The sequence below is a fragment of the Lissotriton helveticus genome, chromosome 7 (genome assembly GCF_964261635.1).
Source record: "Lissotriton helveticus chromosome 7, aLisHel1.1, whole genome shotgun sequence".
In the NCBI taxonomy this organism is placed as follows: domain Eukaryota; kingdom Metazoa; phylum Chordata; class Amphibia; order Caudata; family Salamandridae; genus Lissotriton; species Lissotriton helveticus.
The window spans coordinates 1,040,822,390-1,040,840,481 of NC_136068.1; the positions used below are offsets into that span (position 1 = coordinate 1,040,822,390).

At 46.8% G+C, this 18,092-nt stretch overlaps 1 protein-coding gene across 3 annotated transcripts in view; it reads right to left on the minus strand.

The window, feature by feature from the left end:
- The window catches only part of LOC144769658 (glucagon receptor-like), a 641,797-nt gene that overhangs the window by 176,931 nt on the left and 446,774 nt on the right, over positions 1 to 18,092 (minus strand). For all 3 annotated transcript variants that reach the window (XM_078653833.1, XM_078653834.1, XM_078653832.1), the window contains exon 7: positions 972 to 1,128. In XM_078653833.1, the coding sequence (XP_078509959.1) occupies positions 972 to 1,128 (157 nt within the window). The remainder of the gene's footprint in view (positions 1 to 971; positions 1,129 to 18,092) is intronic.

The following is an 18,092-nucleotide window of genomic DNA, read 5'->3' on the forward strand; positions in this document are numbered from 1 at the left end:
TGGTTGTGTTACCAGCTAAAGTGTGTGTGTCTGGGGGGGGGGAAGCAGGAAATACCATTTGGCATATTTGCTTTTGGGGGCCCAGGACCCTGGCTACGTCACTGACAGCGAAGTTTTACAATAAAAAGATTCCAAGGTGCTTGTCTCTGTAGCTTCACACACCAGCGCCCTACAAATGGTTTTAATTCTGTGTGATCATGCATTGTGAAAGTGAGGCCTCCAGAAGAGGTGGGTGATGGCATAGTTTGTGGTATGGCCCCCTCAAAGGACATTGAACACATAGTGGTGGACTGAACATTAAAGGGCCAGCGACCATACAGCGTACATCAGAGGGGGCACAACCATACGGTGCCAGGGTGCAGGCTTTAGTTTGAGCCCATGACCATGCAGTGCAATGGTGGTACCCGCAAGGCAGTGTTGGGATGAGGGCTCGCTTAGGCGGTAGTGACTGCAGTGGGCAGTGGACCTTCTCTTTAAGGGGTGGACATATATAGGGGCTGTTGTTGTTAAGTTCATTAGTATTGCCCTACCAGAATTACTTGAGCCCCATTACGAATAACACAGAGAGGTACCCCGTAAGTTCGAACCCCGGCTGTACCATACCGCTGGCATGGCTCAGTGTTTTCAGTCCAGAAGGTATTAGAAATGCCGGCCCTAGTGTTAAGGGTTACTGGTCCACACCTGATAAAGCCACCACTGGAGAGGGGCAGGAACTCTCAAGCAACATGGAGTGAATGGCCCAGTAAATTCCCTGTAATTGGTCAAAGCCTGCCTAAAAAGACCTTGTAATTCTGGGCCTAGCAGATTATTCCCTATTCCACTGAGCCACGATCGCTGTTAACACACAAGGAAAATTCCTTATTCCGTTATTACTGGCTTTTTATAACACCATGCAGATAATGAGCAATTGGCGATGGGGTCTTTGGAGGCACAGTGGAGCGTCAAAGAGGGGCATGTCCACATATACTCACTGAATTGCTCATCCAGAGGTGCACTGTGTACTCATAGTCAATCTCCTCGCTGAAGCGTGTCTTGAGAAGCGCGTCGATGATGAGCACAGACACGGCCTTCAGGATGAAGGAGGCGAAGAGGTTCATGTGGATATAATTCCGCATACAGTGCAGCTTACTGAAAGAAGGGAGAGACACAGTGAGCGAGAGACAGAGATAAGACCAGTGGTGGCTGGTGACCTTTGAAAGTGGTAGGACGTAACAGTTTGGTATCATTTTTATGTAGTGAGCGACATAACCAAGCCTAATGAACAAACGTGGGTTCCAAGCTGCGTCTTGCTCCAGAAAAAAAATTAAAAAGAGATTGCCAAATGGTGCATTTTAAAGCAAATAAATTTGTGATTAAGCAAGGCTTATAAAGCAGTGGGAACGTATAGTCTAGAAATATTAAACACATTAAAAACTGAGCTATATCTTACTGCATTCATATGTTCAAAAGTTACTGTAATGTGCAAATTATACAACACGACAACTTTAGCCTTTTAAAGTGTGTGCTTGTCCAGTGTCTTGCTCTGCATGCGGCATTAACTTTGGAAGAAAATGCTCTAACCAGGCTTCAGGAAGGACCCACAGCTGCTGAGTGCACTCAGTCATAGAGAATTTTGTAAAAACAAGTCTTTAAGTTGGATGAAAAATGTGGGGGCTCTCTAAAAGGGAACATGTACAATAAATGTCTGTGATTCCCATAATGTGCCACCCAACCAGTATTTTGGTTTCTCTCTGAGATGTAATTGCATCCACATACATAACACAACAACTGACCTACACCTAAAACATATTAGTATGATTGGCTTTGTCCATGGTTATTAGCTGTTTAAATAAGTAACAACAAGGATTTGTTATAAATAATTAACCTTGAACAATTTTCAGTTCTGAAAATGTCACTAGTATTGAGGCCTGTGGTTGGATTTTTGACCTTCAGTTATGCTCGCTTTATGATAGATATGTAGCCCTTTCTCTCTGCACATCTCATCCATCTGCACATCTTCAAACACATCTTTCCTCTTCAGCACCCTCTTTTCACTCTTTTCCGAATGCTCTTATTTGCATATCCCTCACTTCATCACTTCTAAACATACACTGCACTCACTCACATTTAAGCAATGTATTTCCTTTTGCTTTTGCCCTGTAAATATTTTGCATCTGTGCACCCCCTTCACACACATTTCCACAGAATTACAATTGCAGCTGGAATACATGGCCAACACACTGACAGGGACTTTGCTTTGGCTTCAGAGTCGCATCAGAGCTCTCAATCAAATAAAAACATGGCACAACTCAAAGTATGCATGGAAAAAAAATACAGAAACACATGATTTAATAGTTAACTCTTCAGTAAAGCAAGATTAAGTAAAATGTGAAATAAGAGAGGAACTAAATGGCTAACATGCATTGCCTTAACGTTTTTAACACTCATTCGTAAATCAATCTATGTTGTGGCATTAATGTTGATAAGGGAATGAATATAGGGTTAGTTTTAATATCATACAGCAGATAACTGTCTACTGTAAGCACACATTGCTTGCTTTGCGCTTGACTGGTACATTTGAATCAACTTCACAAAGGAACAAGAACCCTGGCCGCTTGTCTTTTGGATCAATTTCAGGGGGGGGAACAGCAGCTCTAACTGGGCCAGCGACGTGCAGCCAGGGTCTGTGGTGTCACAGTGGGGGAGATTAGCGTGGTGAGGGGTCTCAGCACAATATACATGAGAAGATTAGCATTCTAACACTTACCATAATCATTACCGAGAAAAAAGCACTACAATACACATGCTTGCACCCACTCCTAAGTGTGATGAAGGTGAAAGGGTGGAATCTATGCCAGTGAATGGAGGTCAGCTGCTCTCACGCAGGGACAGAGGCTCCAACGCCCAAAACCATGACCCTGAAAGCATCACTGGCATATAGTGGATACTGCCATAGACTACAATGGCAATAAAGGGCTTTAGAACAGTAAACCCTGCGTCGTGCGTCACAGTTCAGAAAGTTGATTTACTGCCTGGCTTCCGTCTCCTGCCTCAGAGCGAGGCGGGGCAGGCAGCCTGGGTCAGACAGCCGTGAGATAGAGGACAACTTACAGTGTGAGACAGGAGAACCCTCAATATGTGTGAGAGAGAAGACAGCGCTCAGTAAGAGAGAGATGACAACACTCTTAGACCGAGGACAACCATCAGTGAAAGATTGAGAAACAGCAGCAGTAAGTAATAGAGAATGGTAGGGGGGAAATGGATGCAGATTTAGGCCCATTATGTCTCCTGGAAGTATAGAAAACATGAAAGATTTGACCGGGCGTTCTCGAGTACGCCTGTTCTTCTCCATTCTGAGAGAGGTAATCCGTAATGCCTGATTTAGGTGTGAGGATTGAAAATGTAGGGGTTCTGGCTGTTAGAGCCCTCCAGCTAAATATGCGGAACTCGTAATGAGGGCCAGAGCGAATCCTCAAGGTCCATCTCGTAATGGCTGGATTTTCTCCACTCCTGGAGTCACCAGCACAAGCCAGGTATTGTAAGTCCTAGGGTGGAAATATACTGGCACATTTTGTGAGCCACTAGTAATGAGGGCCTTAGTGAGAGAACCAACACTGGGAGTCAGTGTGAGTTATGGGCAGAGAGAAACCGGTAGATGCTGACAGAGACATGGCAACGCTCAGCGAGAGAAAGTGACAGTGCAACACTTAGTGAGATGAAAGTACAACTCTCGCTGAGAGTGACAGAGTAATGCTCAATAGGGAGATGAGAGCGCGAGAGGTGGCACAATGCTCTGATCCAAGCACCCCTGAGAAAGCATGAGATAGTTCTGAGATGAGGGTGCAAGAGTCAATTTTAAATAAACGTGGGGAGATGCCAGGTGGAGGGTGCAATGTAGAGTAAAGTGGGCAAGAATGAAAAGGCAGTGAGTGAGGTTTTCAAGGGAAGTAGGGGAGGTGAGAATAATAAAGGGAAGAGAAAGGGTGCAATAAAAAGAAGAGCAGCAGGTTGGGAAGGGTTAGCCAACCATAGGAGGACCATGGCTAATGTGCCCAGGAGGGCGCCAGAAAAATATGCACTGGTGTATGGCTGCGGCCCTGTAAAGCCACTCTTGGCATTGGGCAGATTGGTTGGGACTGACCAATGCGGAAGAGAAGGCGTGTCCTCCTGCAAGGCGAAAAGTGGAGGCAACGAACATCTGCTGACCACGAGTGTTGTCATCATCACCAGAGATGCAGCACTACAAGAATGACCCTCCCCCTCAAACAACAGTAACTACCCGGCAGAAGACTTGAGTGCGGTCAGCGAGCAATAGACAGAAGCTGGCCACCAGTGAGCACCCTAAAAGAGAAATGCAGAAACCTCGTGGCGGCGGTGCCCAGGAGCAGGCAGTGACCTCCTCCAGCTGCAAGGCCAGACGTACAGATGTCCTAGAAGCGTTTGGTGGCGACAGACAAAGAGCTCAAAGAACGGAGAATCACAAGAGGAGCACACCTGTCCCGCCACATCTGCACCTGCAGCCGGGACCGCGGTGCCCAGGAGCAGGCGACGGGTGCTTGGAGTGCAACGAGGACAGAATGGCCATCAAGACAGGCCTCCCAGAAACACCTGTGGCCAGCACGGCGGTGCTCATGGGGAGCAGTCCACCCAGTGCCAGGACACTTTGATCTGGGGTGGCGGGTGTTAGTATTGCTGGTTGGCCTTGTCTGGCCTGCCAACACACAGCAGTCCCCCAAAGCCGATGGTGACTTTTCAAGTTTGCACTATATAAAAAAGCTGCAAAATGGTACCTTTGACATCACAGCAAGTGGTGGCAGAGGCTTCGTATTTGTGAAGTAAGTGCAGGTCTGCACATTAAGGCTCATGTTGCCAAATAATGGATCTGGTGGTGGGGAGAGCATTAGATCCCTTCTTTACTTACACTCTGCTCCGAGTGTGGCTCTATTCAGGCGTCCCTATGAACGATAGAGCATCGGGCACAATCTGAGGCTCCAGGGTCCCGTGCCAGTGCGGGCTCGCTGCTTTCTTTAGGCTAAGCCCCCTTAATGTTATAGTGCTGGGCTCGCTCTTCTCAGCACAACACGCGTGTCTTAAGGTGAGAGCTGAAAACCTCATTGAGTCGGAATGAGGGTTCCTCTACATAACTGGTAGGTTTTCATGTCAGCACTACTCACTGACACAGCCGGGCCGCTATTGCTTTTGAAAGAAGGACTTATTTAACTCCAGCAAGCCTGAAATCCTGGACAACTTCTTCCACAATGGGTGTATCAAGTTCCCTGGTTCAATGGTGATTTATCCTGTGCAAAATATTCTCTGAATCTTCAAGGACGTCCTTACTTATGTATCTTCTAATGCTTCTCGGTGGCGAGCAAAAAGGCCAATAATAGCCAAGCCCAACCTGAACCGTAGACACTTAGAGTAGTCTGCGGTTCGCGGAGCTAAAGAGAGGCTTGTCTTTAGGGTCAAAAATTCCCCTTCCATTCATGTGGATAAGGTGTCCTTGTGCATATCTCTTTGTGTCCCCACGAGAATGCGAAGCATAATTTAAAAGCGACAAAGAAAACAAGCATTTGCAAAGCAATAGGTCTCGCATTTGCAAGAGATTAAGCTATTGGCATTGTAAATGACAATGCCTTTTATTGATATGTTTTGATAACTGTTAGCGCTGCCTAAAACATAACCAACTACTAACCATGAAAGTGGGGAGAGGAAGCGGCATAATGGCCAGAACTGGCGACTTCGGAGCTGGGGAACCGTTTGAGTCTCGGCGTCGATCTCGGCTTGTTGCCGTGTGGCCTAGGAAAGTCAGGGAATTATGTTGCGGTGCTTGAGCGTTAAAGTTGTGTATACCTGACCTAAAGCTTTGTAGTAAAAGTAACGGTGACCGTTATGCCTGAATCTGCAAGGTACTCTGCAACGCAGCAGTTGGACTGTTTGAAGCAGGTTGATTGATGTCGCTTGTGATGGTAAGCTTAGTTAGCTACGCTGTGCTGTTCGTAACGCCAAGGCCGCAGGTTCCATCCGTGAGCTAACCAGAGTGTGCTTTGTGTAATACACAGCAAGATATATATCATTTGTATGCATGCAGGGTATCCATGTTGTGTTTGTGAAGCATGAAAGGGATCTAGAATTGAGTGGTACCAATTTTGCAATTTAGGCAGGTGTAGTCCGCAATGTGGTGATAATGCCTGCTTTAGGGTTGCACACTTGTATTCGGCTAGATGGAGAATCTGATAAGGGTTGAGTTGAGTGCCTTATGCATCAGTCAGGAAGTGTGAAAGTTACAACAGTGGAAGTTAAATAGGATACCCAACAGATCTGAGGATTAACAAAGTATGAAGATATAAAAGTGGAGCGGACAATACCCACTAACTCTGTCTCCATTTAGCAATATCACCATAAAAACAACATCTATTTACAGGAGGGTACATAGGTAAAGTGGCTCAGGGAAATCCCACACTTGATTGAGGTCCCCTGGATTGTTATTTTCCATTCTTTACTTAGAAAGGCCCGGTAGCCAGTCCCACCCTGGTTTATCACCCGCCAGTCGATGGAGGCAGTATTTCAGTACTTCACAGATACTATTGGAAAGAAGCCCATGACCAGGCAGGGTTAACAGCTGCAAGGTGGCGAATAATTGAGTAATATGGCCACAAGCATAACTGCCATTTCTTGCTCTGTAGCTCTATTGGCACTGCCCATAGCATACTACTGCTGCATTTCCATCACGCTGTGTCAAGGGGTGGCCCTGATGCGGTAAGGGCAAGAATCGACTCTGTACACAAGTCAGTCCACATTAAAGTCAGGGTTTCTGAGATGGGCCCCTGTTCCAAGTTAAAATATGCCAAGCTCACCAGCTCAGGTAGCTACAGGGCTGCTTGGAGATCCCCAAAATCAAAGGGGTCCCTCCAGAGGTTCTCCATGGCTGCACTTGTGTGCAGAATGACTTAAAAAATGAACGGGAGTTTAGGGTCCAATAATCAGAAAAATCTGCAAAAGGGAAAAGATAACAGGTTAGGTGATTAACTGCCCTGAAGTCATCAGGCTATCGAGATGCATGGCTACTACACTGTACGTATAATAATAATAATAATTCACATTTGTAAAGCGCACAATCACCCGTAAGGGTCTCTAGGCGCTGGGGGCCGTCGGGAAGATTAAGCAAGCTATTGCCCAGAGTCACATGGTGCTGGGCTAACCTGCCGCCGGAGCCGGGGATCGAACCTTGATCCCCAGATTCCAGCGTCAGTCGCCCTGGCCGCGGCGCCACACCTCTTCCGATGTGTTTAGGGTGTGTCTCCACGGGGGTCTGCGGGCCTTTACTTGCTTGCTTTGCCCTGCGCCTTGTGGCTCTCGGTTTTCTTGGGCAGCAGCACGGCCTGGATGTTGGGCAGGACTCCTCCCTGGGCGATGGTGACTCGGCCCAGCAGCTTGTTCAGCTCCTCGTCATTGCGGATGGCCAGCTGGAGGTGTCTGGGGATGATGCGGGTCTTCTTGTTGTCCCGAGCGGCGTTGCCAGCCAGCTCCAGGATCTCAGCGGTCAGGTACTCCAGCACTGCAGCCAGATAGACGGGGCCACCGGCGCCCACCCTCTCGGCGTAGCTTCCCTTCCGGAGCAGCCTGTGCACACGGCCCACAGGGAACTGGAGCCCGGCCCTGGAAGACCGTGTCTTGGCCTTGGCGCGGGCCTTGCCTCCTTGCTTTCCTCGTCCAGACATGGCGATCGATCTAGGGTCTCAGATACACAACAGAGAGAATAAGTATTCACAAGTCTCTACCTAGCTACCTCCTGGCCTGTGGTATGGGTCTTTTCCAAATGCATATATAAAAACTCACCATTCTTTGGTGGTACAAGGCTACTTTGGGATGACTGAGTCAAGAAACTCCTTAGCACTTTGGTAAAGGGACAGAAGATAGCAGTCTTTTCAATTAATCAACGGGAGCCAGAGGTTAAACTGGTAAAAAAGTAACCACCTGCAGGTGAAGTGGCATGGGGTGGCAGTTGAACAATTCCAGATAAGGAGCACAGGAGGAAAAGGATCAAGTATTTATTTATTTTATGTATTTATTTTAAAGTTGTATAGAGTGCGAACCAGACCTGTGAGGGTATCAGAGCGCTTTACAAGATTGAAGGGTGTGTACAAAAGATTCAGGAGGGGAGGGTAACAGTGGGGTAAAAATAGGTAGATACAATAAACAAGGAAAACAAGCAGTACAAAGTCCTGGATACCTTTGGGAGAAAAGTCATGGGTAATGCCACCCATGGGACAGAGGCCCAATAGAAAAGGCCAGGTAAGAGTGGTCAACCTACTGTGAACAAATGGGGGACACTTTATAGCCCGGAAGGAAGCTCATGATTGCAATGAACACCCGTTGCAAGGGCATGGTTGGGAGAGTGTCAAAAATAGGCTAACCAGCATCAGAGTAACAAGCTACTTCCCAAAAGACTGGCTCCACCTCTCGGGTTGAGATGGACAGATGGGTCTGGAACAGTGCCTTAGCTTGTGAACTTTGGTGGAGAAGGAGGAACTTCTTGCCAAAAGAGAGAGCTAACTGTAAATAAAGGGTGAGTTTAAGGTGACTTTTGGTCTGGGCAATCAGTGTTGAATCTCAGGGCGGGATCAACATCCCGTGGTTCTGAGCAAATCATGTAATCTCTCATGCTTACATAACACAGGGACATGTCCTTTGGTAATGCAACTGGTGCTAAAATGGCTGTTGAGTAACAGCCAGGTCGTGTGGCTTAGTGGACTAATGCGTCCACTGTAGGGACCTGTATTTGACCTTATGGTCACAGGTTCAAATCCTGGTGGGTCCACTCAGCCTTCCCAATCTTCTGAGGTCAATAAATTGAGACACATGAGTTGAGTAACAATGAACATCTGTCTATACCAACAGTAAGAGCAGTGTTCATCCTCTCGGGTGGTGCTTGATATGTCACTCCTGAACATCATCGGGGCTCATGTACTTGTGCATAGAAAGTGGTTTGCATGGTAGAAAAAGGAGAGCTGATGGTGGTTGTGAAACCACCAACAGCATGGCAGATGCAGCATCAATAACTGGCATCAATAATATAGTAGGGCGGCTGGTAGGCCATCGGATTGGAAGAAGAAGTGCCAGACCAGTGTCTTTGGGATGCCTCATGGCAGGGACATGTGGGGCAATGGAAGAGCCAAGAAGGGGGATAGCCACAAAGTGGAGAAGGCACTTGCAGCCTGGACACGGCCAGAGAGTTCCACTAATGTCACACATAAGTAGCAAGGGAAGTCTAGAAGCTACAGCACGTAACCCTCTGAGGCAGTTTGAGGAGCGATTGTCATGGAGGAGTGCGGGTAATAGAAGATGGTTTAGTGAAAGAGTTGGCAAGGAGGGAGAGAAAGGTGAGCTGACATCACCAGTCTGACATACATTCTCGGGTTACAGTGTGTGATTGCGGCGCCCTGGCCCTTTATGGACACAGACCACCTTTGTACCACAAAAACCATGTATAGGCTGTTGGTGCGGGGACCCCGGCTGATCTCAAGGGTCATCATATATATTCAAGAGCCCAAACCTCCTCTGGAGATTTGTAAAATCCATAACTGCATTAGTAGCAACCAAAGCCCTAAACCTTCAAGTAGTATTTTGGGGGTTCAGGGCAGAGATTTTGGTCACAACTCAAGTTCCCTTGGTGGCACCGAATCCAACTGGAGAGCGAATTAGAAGATGAGACACCAGAGAAGGGGGTGACCACATGAAATGTGCCCCCCACATACAGTTCCACACATACCTCTCACATGATCACTGCTAGAACATAGATGTAGTTTGACGTGTTAGTCGGTTTTCTTTGACAAACCCAGCCTGGCTTGATGTACTGCAAAAGCATGTCATATTTGTGGTAAACACAAAATTGAAGTTATGGGAGCTCGTGAGAAATGTCACTCACTCCCATCTTCAACCTGTACCCCGCCAGTTTCCAAGCAGTTTCTCACGCCACCAGTCTCTTTCAGCTTTAAAGCAGCCTACCTGGCCTGCTGTTTTTTTAGGCTAGTTTAAAAAGCAGGAGTTTGTCTTTTCATCGGTAGCATCATACCATGTTTAGAAAGTCTCAAGAGAACTACCTGGCATTTGACAGGAAGTAGATTAGAGACATAGACTTACTATGTGTGACATCACAGGAAGTAGATTGGAGAGGCAGGGCCTAATCACTTTGCTATGATATGTTAAGTTGATTCCACATAAGACGAGAAGATCTGTAGCGCTGGCGTTACTGGCAGCTAAGAGTGAATAGCCATGAACGGGTGCAGAAAGACCACCCCAAAAAGGACGACTGGTTAAAAGACTTTGCCATATGCAGTGACAGAAGTAATGCATACGCCATCCTTCAACCACCTGCCTACGCCATGGCTTAAAGATGCCTGGTGCCCTTAGGGCTCTAGAGATGATGTCATTAAATCATGGTCAAATGCAGAACCTAATGATGAGGTCTCCTGGTTCATTTTACACATTAGACACATTATGTGCAGAGACTTGTGAATGTGTAGCCATTATTTGTTAGTTGGGATGTTAAAATCACTTCACTCATGTGGTCAGCTCTATGGAGGGGTTACGCTTAGTCTGTGCCCTTCTAATACTTGCTGAACAGTCTTTACAGAATATTGGCAAAAATCATTCATTGTGATACTTATAGAGACCTGTAAATTCACCCTTTCTGATTAATATGTAAGGGTTGTTGACTTGCTTTCCATACTTATGCAAGTTTGCATTTCAAGAAAAGGTGTAAAAGAAGTCTGTATCTAGATGTTTATTTCTGTCTCACAGCCTGCGCATAAGGAGTTCTGGGACCCCGGGGTGCATGTCAGGAGCAGAGCCTGTTGCCCACCATCAAACATACTTCTACGGCAGTCCCCTGACCATTATACAGATCCCCGCGAATCTAGAACTTCTCAAGGTGCATGAACTAGACATTTGGCTGCATTAGTTTGTGCCTTTTTATTACTACACCGTAACTTTTGGTTCTTTTTTTAACTTGACCAATCTTTTTGTTTTTTTTACAGATTGAGCTGGCAGCGTCAATCCTGATTCCTTCATGACACCCGGATCTGTGAAATAAGAAAGTGTAAGAGAGTAAAAAGTGAGGTGGGCATAAGAGTAGAAGAGCAAGAGGTGAGGTGGGCACAAGAGTAGAAGAGCAAAAGGTGAGGTGGGCATAAGAGTAGAAGATAAAACATTTGAGGTGGGCATTAAGAGTAGAAGAGTAAGAGGTGAGGTGGGCATAAGAGTAGAAAAGTAAAATGTGAGGTGGGCACTAGAGTAGAAGAGTAAGAGGCGAAGTGGGCATAAGAGTAGAAGAGTAAAAGGCGAGGTGGGCACAAGAGTAGAAAAGTAAGAGGTGAGGTGGGCATAAGAGTAGAAAAGCAAAATGTGAGGTGGACACAAGAGTAGAAGAGTAAGAGCCGAAGTGGGCATAAGAGTAGAAGAGCAGGCGGTGAGGTGGGCATAAGAGTAGAAGAGCAAAATGTAAGGTGGGCACAAGTGTAGTAGAGTAAGAGGTGAAGTGGGCATAAGAGTAGAAGAGCAAGAGGTGAGGTGGGCAAGAGAGTAGAAGAGCCCAAGGTGAGGTGGGTATCAGAGTAGAAGAGTAAGAGGCGACATGGGCATAACGGTAGAAGAGCAAGAGGTGAGGTAGGCATAAGAGTAGAAGAGCAAAAGGTGAAGTGAGCATAAGAATAGAAGAGCGAAAATGTGAGGTGGGCACAAGAGTAGAAGAGTAAGAGGTGAGGTGGGCATAAGAGTAGAAGAGCAAGAGATGAGGTGGGCATAAGAGTAGAAGAGCAAAAGGTGAGGTGGGCATAAGAGTAGAAGAGCAAAAATGTGAGGTGGACACAAGAGTAGAAGAGTAAGAGGTGAGGTGGGCATAAGAGTAGAAGAGCAAAATGTGAGGTGGGCACAAGAGTAGAAGAGTAAGAGGCGAAGTGGGCATAAGAGTAGAAGAGCAAGGGGTGAGGTGGGCATAAGAGTAGAAGAGCAAAATGTGAGGTGGGCACAAGTGTAGAAAAGTAAGAGGCGAAGTGGGCATAAGAGTAGAAGAGCAAGAGGTGAGGTGGGCATAAGAATAGAAGAGCAAAAGGTGAGATGGGCATAAGAGTAGAAGAGTAAGAGGCGACGTGGGCATAAGAGTAGAAGAGCAAGAGGTGAGGTGGGCATAAGAGTAGAAGAGCATGAGGTGAGGTGGGCATAAGAACAGAAGAGCAAAAGGTGGGATGGGCATAATGGTAGAAGAGTAAAAGGTGAGGTGAGCATAGGTGTAAACGAGCAAAAGGTGAGGTGGGCATAAGAGTAGAAGAGTAAAAGGTGAGGTGGGAATAAGAGTAGAAGAGTAAAAGGTGAGGTGGGAATAAGAGTAGAAGAGCAAAATGTGAGGTGGGCACAAGTGTAGAAGAGTAAGAGTCGAAGTGGGCATAGGAGTAGAAGAGCAAAAGGTGAGGTGGGCATAAGAGTAGAAGAGTAAGAGGCGACTTGGGCATAAGAGTAGAAGAGCAAGAGGTGAGGTGGGCATACGAGTAAAAGAGCAAGAGGTGAGGTGGGCATAAGAGTAGAAGAGTAAGAAGCGACGTGGGCATAAGAGTAGAAGAGCAAGAGGTGAGGTGGGCATAAGAGTAGAAGAGCAAGAGGTGAGGTGGGCATAGGAACAGAAGAGCAAAAGGTGAGGTGGGCATCAGAGTAGAAGAGTAAAAGGTGAGGTGGGCATAGGAGTAGAAGAGCAAGAGGTGAGGTGGGCATAAGAACAGAAGAGCAAAAGGTGAGGTGGCCTTAAGAGTAGAAGAGTAAAAGGTGAGGTGGGCACAAGTGTAGAAGAGTAAGAGGTGAAGTGGGCATAGGAGTAGAAGAGCAAAAGGTGAGGTGGGCATAAGAGTAGAAGAGTAAGAGTCGAAGTGGGCATAGGAGTAGAAGAGCAAAAGGTGAGGTGGGCATAAGAGTAGAAGAGTAAGAGGCGACATGGGCATAAGAGAAGAAGAGCAAGAGGTGAGGTGGGCATAAGTGTAGAAGAGTAAGAGGCGAAGTGGGCATAGGTTTAGAAGAGCAAAAGGTGAGGTGGGCATAAGAGTAGAAGAGTAAGAGGCGACTTGGGCATAAAAGTAGAAGAGCAAGAGGTGAAGTGAGGTGAGGTGGGCATAAGAGTAGAAGAGCAAGAGGTGAGGTGGGCATGAGAGTAGAAGAGCAAGAGGTGAGGTGGGCATAAGAGTAGAAGAGCAAGAGGTGAGGTGGGCATAAGAACAGAAGAGCAAACGGTGAGGTGGGCATAAGAGTAGAAGAGTAAAAGGTGAGGTGGCCTTAAGAGTAGAAGAGCAAAAGGTGAGGTGTGCATAAGAGTAGAAGAGTAAAAGGTGAGGTGGGCATAAGAACAGAAGAGCAAAAAGGTGAGTTGACCGTAAGGGTAGAAGAGCAAAAAGTTAGGTGGGCATAAGAGTAGAAGAGTAAAAGGTGAGGTGGGCATAAGAGTAGAAGAGTAAAAGGTGAGGTGGGCATAAGAGTAGAAGAGTAAAATGTGAGGTGGGCACAAGTGTAGAAGAGTAAGAGGCGAAGTGGGCATAGGAGTAGAAGAGCAAAATGTGAGGTGGGCATAAGAGTAGAATAGTAAGAGGCGACGTGGGCATAAGAGTAGAAGAGCAAGAGGTGAGGTGGGCATAAGAGTAGAAGAGTAAGAGGCGACATGGTCATAAGAGTAGAAGAGCAAGAGGTGAGATGGGCATAAGAACAGAAGAGCAAAAGGTGAGGTGGGCATAAGAGTAGAAGAGTAAAAGGTGAGGTGGGCATAGGAGTAGAAAAGCAAGAGGTGAGGTCGGCATCAGAACAGTAGAGCAAAAGGTGAGGTGGCCTTAAGAGTAGAAGAGCACAAGGTGAGGTGGGCACAAGAGTAGAAGAGCAAAAGGTGAGGTGTGCATAAGAGTAGAAGAGTAAAAGGTGAGGTGGGCATAAGAGTAGAAGAGCGTGAGGTGGGCAAAAGAGTAGAAGAGCAAGAGGTGAGGTGTGCATAAGAGTAAAAGGTGAGGTGGGCACAAGAGTAGAAGAGTAAGAGGTGAGCATAAGAGCAGAAGAGCAAAATGTGAGGTGGGCACAAGTGTAGAAGAGTAAGAGGCGAAGTGGGCATAGGTGTAGAAGAGCAAAAGGTGAGGTGGGCATAAGAGTAGAAAAGTAAGAGGCGACTTGGGCATAAAAGTAGAAGAGCAAGAGGTGAGGTGGGCATAAGAACAGAAGAGCAAAAGGTGGGATGGGCATAATGGTAGAAGAGTAAAAGGTGAGGTGAGCATAGGTGTAAACGAGCAAAAGGTGAGGTGGGCATAAGAGTAGAAGAGTAAAAGGTGAGGTGGGAATAAGAGTAGAAGAGTAAAAGGTGAGGTGGGCATAAGAGTAGAAGAGCAAAATGTGAGGTGGGCACAAGAGTAGAAGAGTAAGAGGCGTAGTGGGCATAAGAGTAGAAGAGCAAGAGATGAGGTGGGCATAAGAGTAGAAGAGAAAAATGTGAGGTGGGCACAAGTGTAGAAGAGTAAGAGTCGAAGTGGGCATAGGAGTAGAAGAGCAAAAGGTGAGGTGGGCATAAGAGTAGAAGAGTAAGAGGCGACTTGGGCATAAGAGTAGAAGAGCAAGAGGTGAGGTGGGCATACGAGTAAAAGAGCAAGAGGTGAGGTGGGCATAAGAGTAGAAGAGTAAGAAGCGACGTGGGCATAAGAGTAGAAGAGCAAGAGGTGAGGTGGGCACAAGAGTAGAAGAGCAAAAGGTGAGGTGGGCATAAGAGTAGAAGAGAAAACATTTGAGGTGGGCATTAAGAGTAGAAGAGTAAGAGGTGAGGTGGGCATAAGAGTAGAAAAGTAAAATGTGAGGTGGGCACTAGAGTAGAAGAGTAAGAGGCGAAGTGGGCATAAGAGTAGAAGAGTAAAAGGCGAGGTGGGCACAAGAGTAGAAAAGTAAGAGGTGAGGTGGGCATAAGAGTAGAAAAGCAAAATGTGAGGTGGGCACAAGAGTAGAAGAGTAAGAGCCGAAGTGGGCATAAGAGTAGAAGAGCAGGCGGTGAGGTGGGCATAAGAGTAGAAGAGCAAAATGTAAGGTGGGCACAAGTGTAGTAGAGTAAGAGGTGAAGTGGGCATAAGAGTAGAAGAGCAAGAGGTGAGGTGGGCAAGAGAGTAGAAGAGCCCAAGGTGAGGTGGGTATCAGAGTAGAAGAGTAAGAGGCGACATGGGCATAACGGTAGAAGAGCAAGAGGTGAGGTAGGCATAAGAGTAGAAGAGCAAAAGGTGAAGTGAGCATAAGAATAGAAGAGCGAAAATGTGAGGTGGGCACAAGAGTAGAAGAGTAAGAGGTGAGGTGGGCATAAGAGTAGAAGAGCAAGAGATGAGGTGGGCATAAGAGTAGAAGAGCAAAAGGTGAGGTGGGCATAAGAGTAGAAGAGCAAAAATGTGAGGTGGACACAAGAGTAGAAGAGTAAGAGGTGAGGTGGGCATAAGAGTAGAAGAGCAAAATGTGAGGTGGGCACAAGAGTAGAAGAGTAAGAGGCGAAGTGGGCATAAGAGTAGAAGAGCAAGGGGTGAGGTGGGCATAAGAGTAGAAGAGCAAAATGTGAGGTGGGCACAAGTGTAGAAAAGTAAGAGGCGAAGTGGGCATAAGAGTAGAAGAGCAAGAGGTGAGGTGGGCATAAGAATAGAAGAGCAAAAGGTGAGATGGGCATAAGAGTAGAAGAGTAAGAGGCGACGTGGGCATAAGAGTAGAAGAGCAAGAGGTGAGGTGGGCATAAGAGTAGAAGAGCATGAGGTGAGGTGGGCATAAGAACAGAAGAGCAAAAGGTGGGATGGGCATAATGGTAGAAGAGTAAAAGGTGAGGTGAGCATAGGTGTAAACGAGCAAAAGGTGAGGTGGGCATAAGAGTAGAAGAGTAAAAGGTGAGGTGGGAATAAGAGTAGAAGAGTAAAAGGTGAGGTGGGAATAAGAGTAGAAGAGCAAAATGTGAGGTGGGCACAAGTGTAGAAGAGTAAGAGTCGAAGTGGGCATAGGAGTAGAAGAGCAAAAGGTGAGGTGGGCATAAGAGTAGAAGAGTAAGAGGCGACTTGGGCATAAGAGTAGAAGAGCAAGAGGTGAGGTGGGCATACGAGTAAAAGAGCAAGAGGTGAGGTGGGCATAAGAGTAGAAGAGTAAGAAGCGACGTGGGCATAAGAGTAGAAGAGCAAGAGGTGAGGTGGGCATAAGAGTAGAAGAGCAAGAGGTGAGGTGGGCATAGGAACAGAAGAGCAAAAGGTGAGGTGGGCATCAGAGTAGAAGAGTAAAAGGTGAGGTGGGCATAGGAGTAGAAGAGCAAGAGGTGAGGTGGGCATAAGAACAGAAGAGCAAAAGGTGAGGTGGCCTTAAGAGTAGAAGAGTAAAAGGTGAGGTGGGCACAAGTGTAGAAGAGTAAGAGGTGAAGTGGGCATAGGAGTAGAAGAGCAAAAGGTGAGGTGGGCATAAGAGTAGAAGAGTAAGAGTCGAAGTGGGCATAGGAGTAGAAGAGCAAAAGGTGAGGTGGGCATAAGAGTAGAAGAGTAAGAGGCGACATGGGCATAAGAGAAGAAGAGCAAGAGGTGAGGTGGGCATAAGTGTAGAAGAGTAAGAGGCGAAGTGGGCATAGGTTTAGAAGAGCAAAAGGTGAGGTGGGCATAAGAGTAGAAGAGTAAGAGGCGACTTGGGCATAAAAGTAGAAGAGCAAGAGGTGAAGTGAGGTGAGGTGGGCATAAGAGTAGAAGAGCAAGAGGTGAGGTGGGCATGAGAGTAGAAGAGCAAGAGGTGAGGTGGGCATAAGAGTAGAAGAGCAAGAGGTGAGGTGGGCATAAGAACAGAAGAGCAAACGGTGAGGTGGGCATAAGAGTAGAAGAGTAAAAGGTGAGGTGGCCTTAAGAGTAGAAGAGCAAAAGGTGAGGTGTGCATAAGAGTAGAAGAGTAAAAGGTGAGGTGGGCATAAGAACAGAAGAGCAAAAAGGTGAGTTGACCGTAAGGGTAGAAGAGCAAAAAGTTAGGTGGGCATAAGAGTAGAAGAGTAAAAGGTGAGGTGGGCATAAGAGTAGAAGAGTAAAAGGTGAGGTGGGCATAAGAGTAGAAGAGTAAAATGTGAGGTGGGCACAAGTGTAGAAGAGTAAGAGGCGAAGTGGGCATAGGAGTAGAAGAGCAAAATGTGAGGTGGGCATAAGAGTAGAATAGTAAGAGGCGACGTGGGCATAAGAGTAGAAGAGCAAGAGGTGAGGTGGGCATAAGAGTAGAAGAGTAAGAGGCGACATGGTCATAAGAGTAGAAGAGCAAGAGGTGAGATGGGCATAAGAACAGAAGAGCAAAAGGTGAGGTGGGCATAAGAGTAGAAGAGTAAAAGGTGAGGTGGGCATAGGAGTAGAAAAGCAAGAGGTGAGGTCGGCATCAGAACAGTAGAGCAAAAGGTGAGGTGGCCTTAAGAGTAGAAGAGCAAAAGGTGAGGTGGGCACAAGAGTAGAAGAGCAAAAGGTGAGGTGTGCATAAGAGTAGAAGAGTAAAAGGTGAGGTGGGCATAAGAGTAGAAGAGCGTGAGGTGGGCAAAAGAGTAGAAGAGCAAGAGGTGAGGTGTGCATAAGAGTAAAAGGTGAGGTGGGCACAAGAGTAGAAGAGTAAGAGGTGAGCATAAGAGCAGAAGAGCAAAATGTGAGGTGGGCACAAGTGTAGAAGAGTAAGAGGCGAAGTGGGCATAGGTGTAGAAGAGCAAAAGGTGAGGTGGGCATAAGAGTAGAAAAGTAAGAGGCGACTTGGGCATAAAAGTAGAAGAGCAAGAGGTGAGGTGGGCATAAGAACAGAAGAGCAAAAGGTGGGATGGGCATAATGGTAGAAGAGTAAAAGGTGAGGTGAGCATAGGTGTAAACGAGCAAAAGGTGAGGTGGGCATAAGAGTAGAAGAGTAAAAGGTGAGGTGGGAATAAGAGTAGAAGAGTAAAAGGTGAGGTGGGCATAAGAGTAGAAGAGCAAAATGTGAGGTGGGCACAAGAGTAGAAGAGTAAGAGGCGTAGTGGGCATAAGAGTAGAAGAGCAAGAGATGAGGTGGGCATAAGAGTAGAAGAGAAAAATGTGAGGTGGGCACAAGTGTAGAAGAGTAAG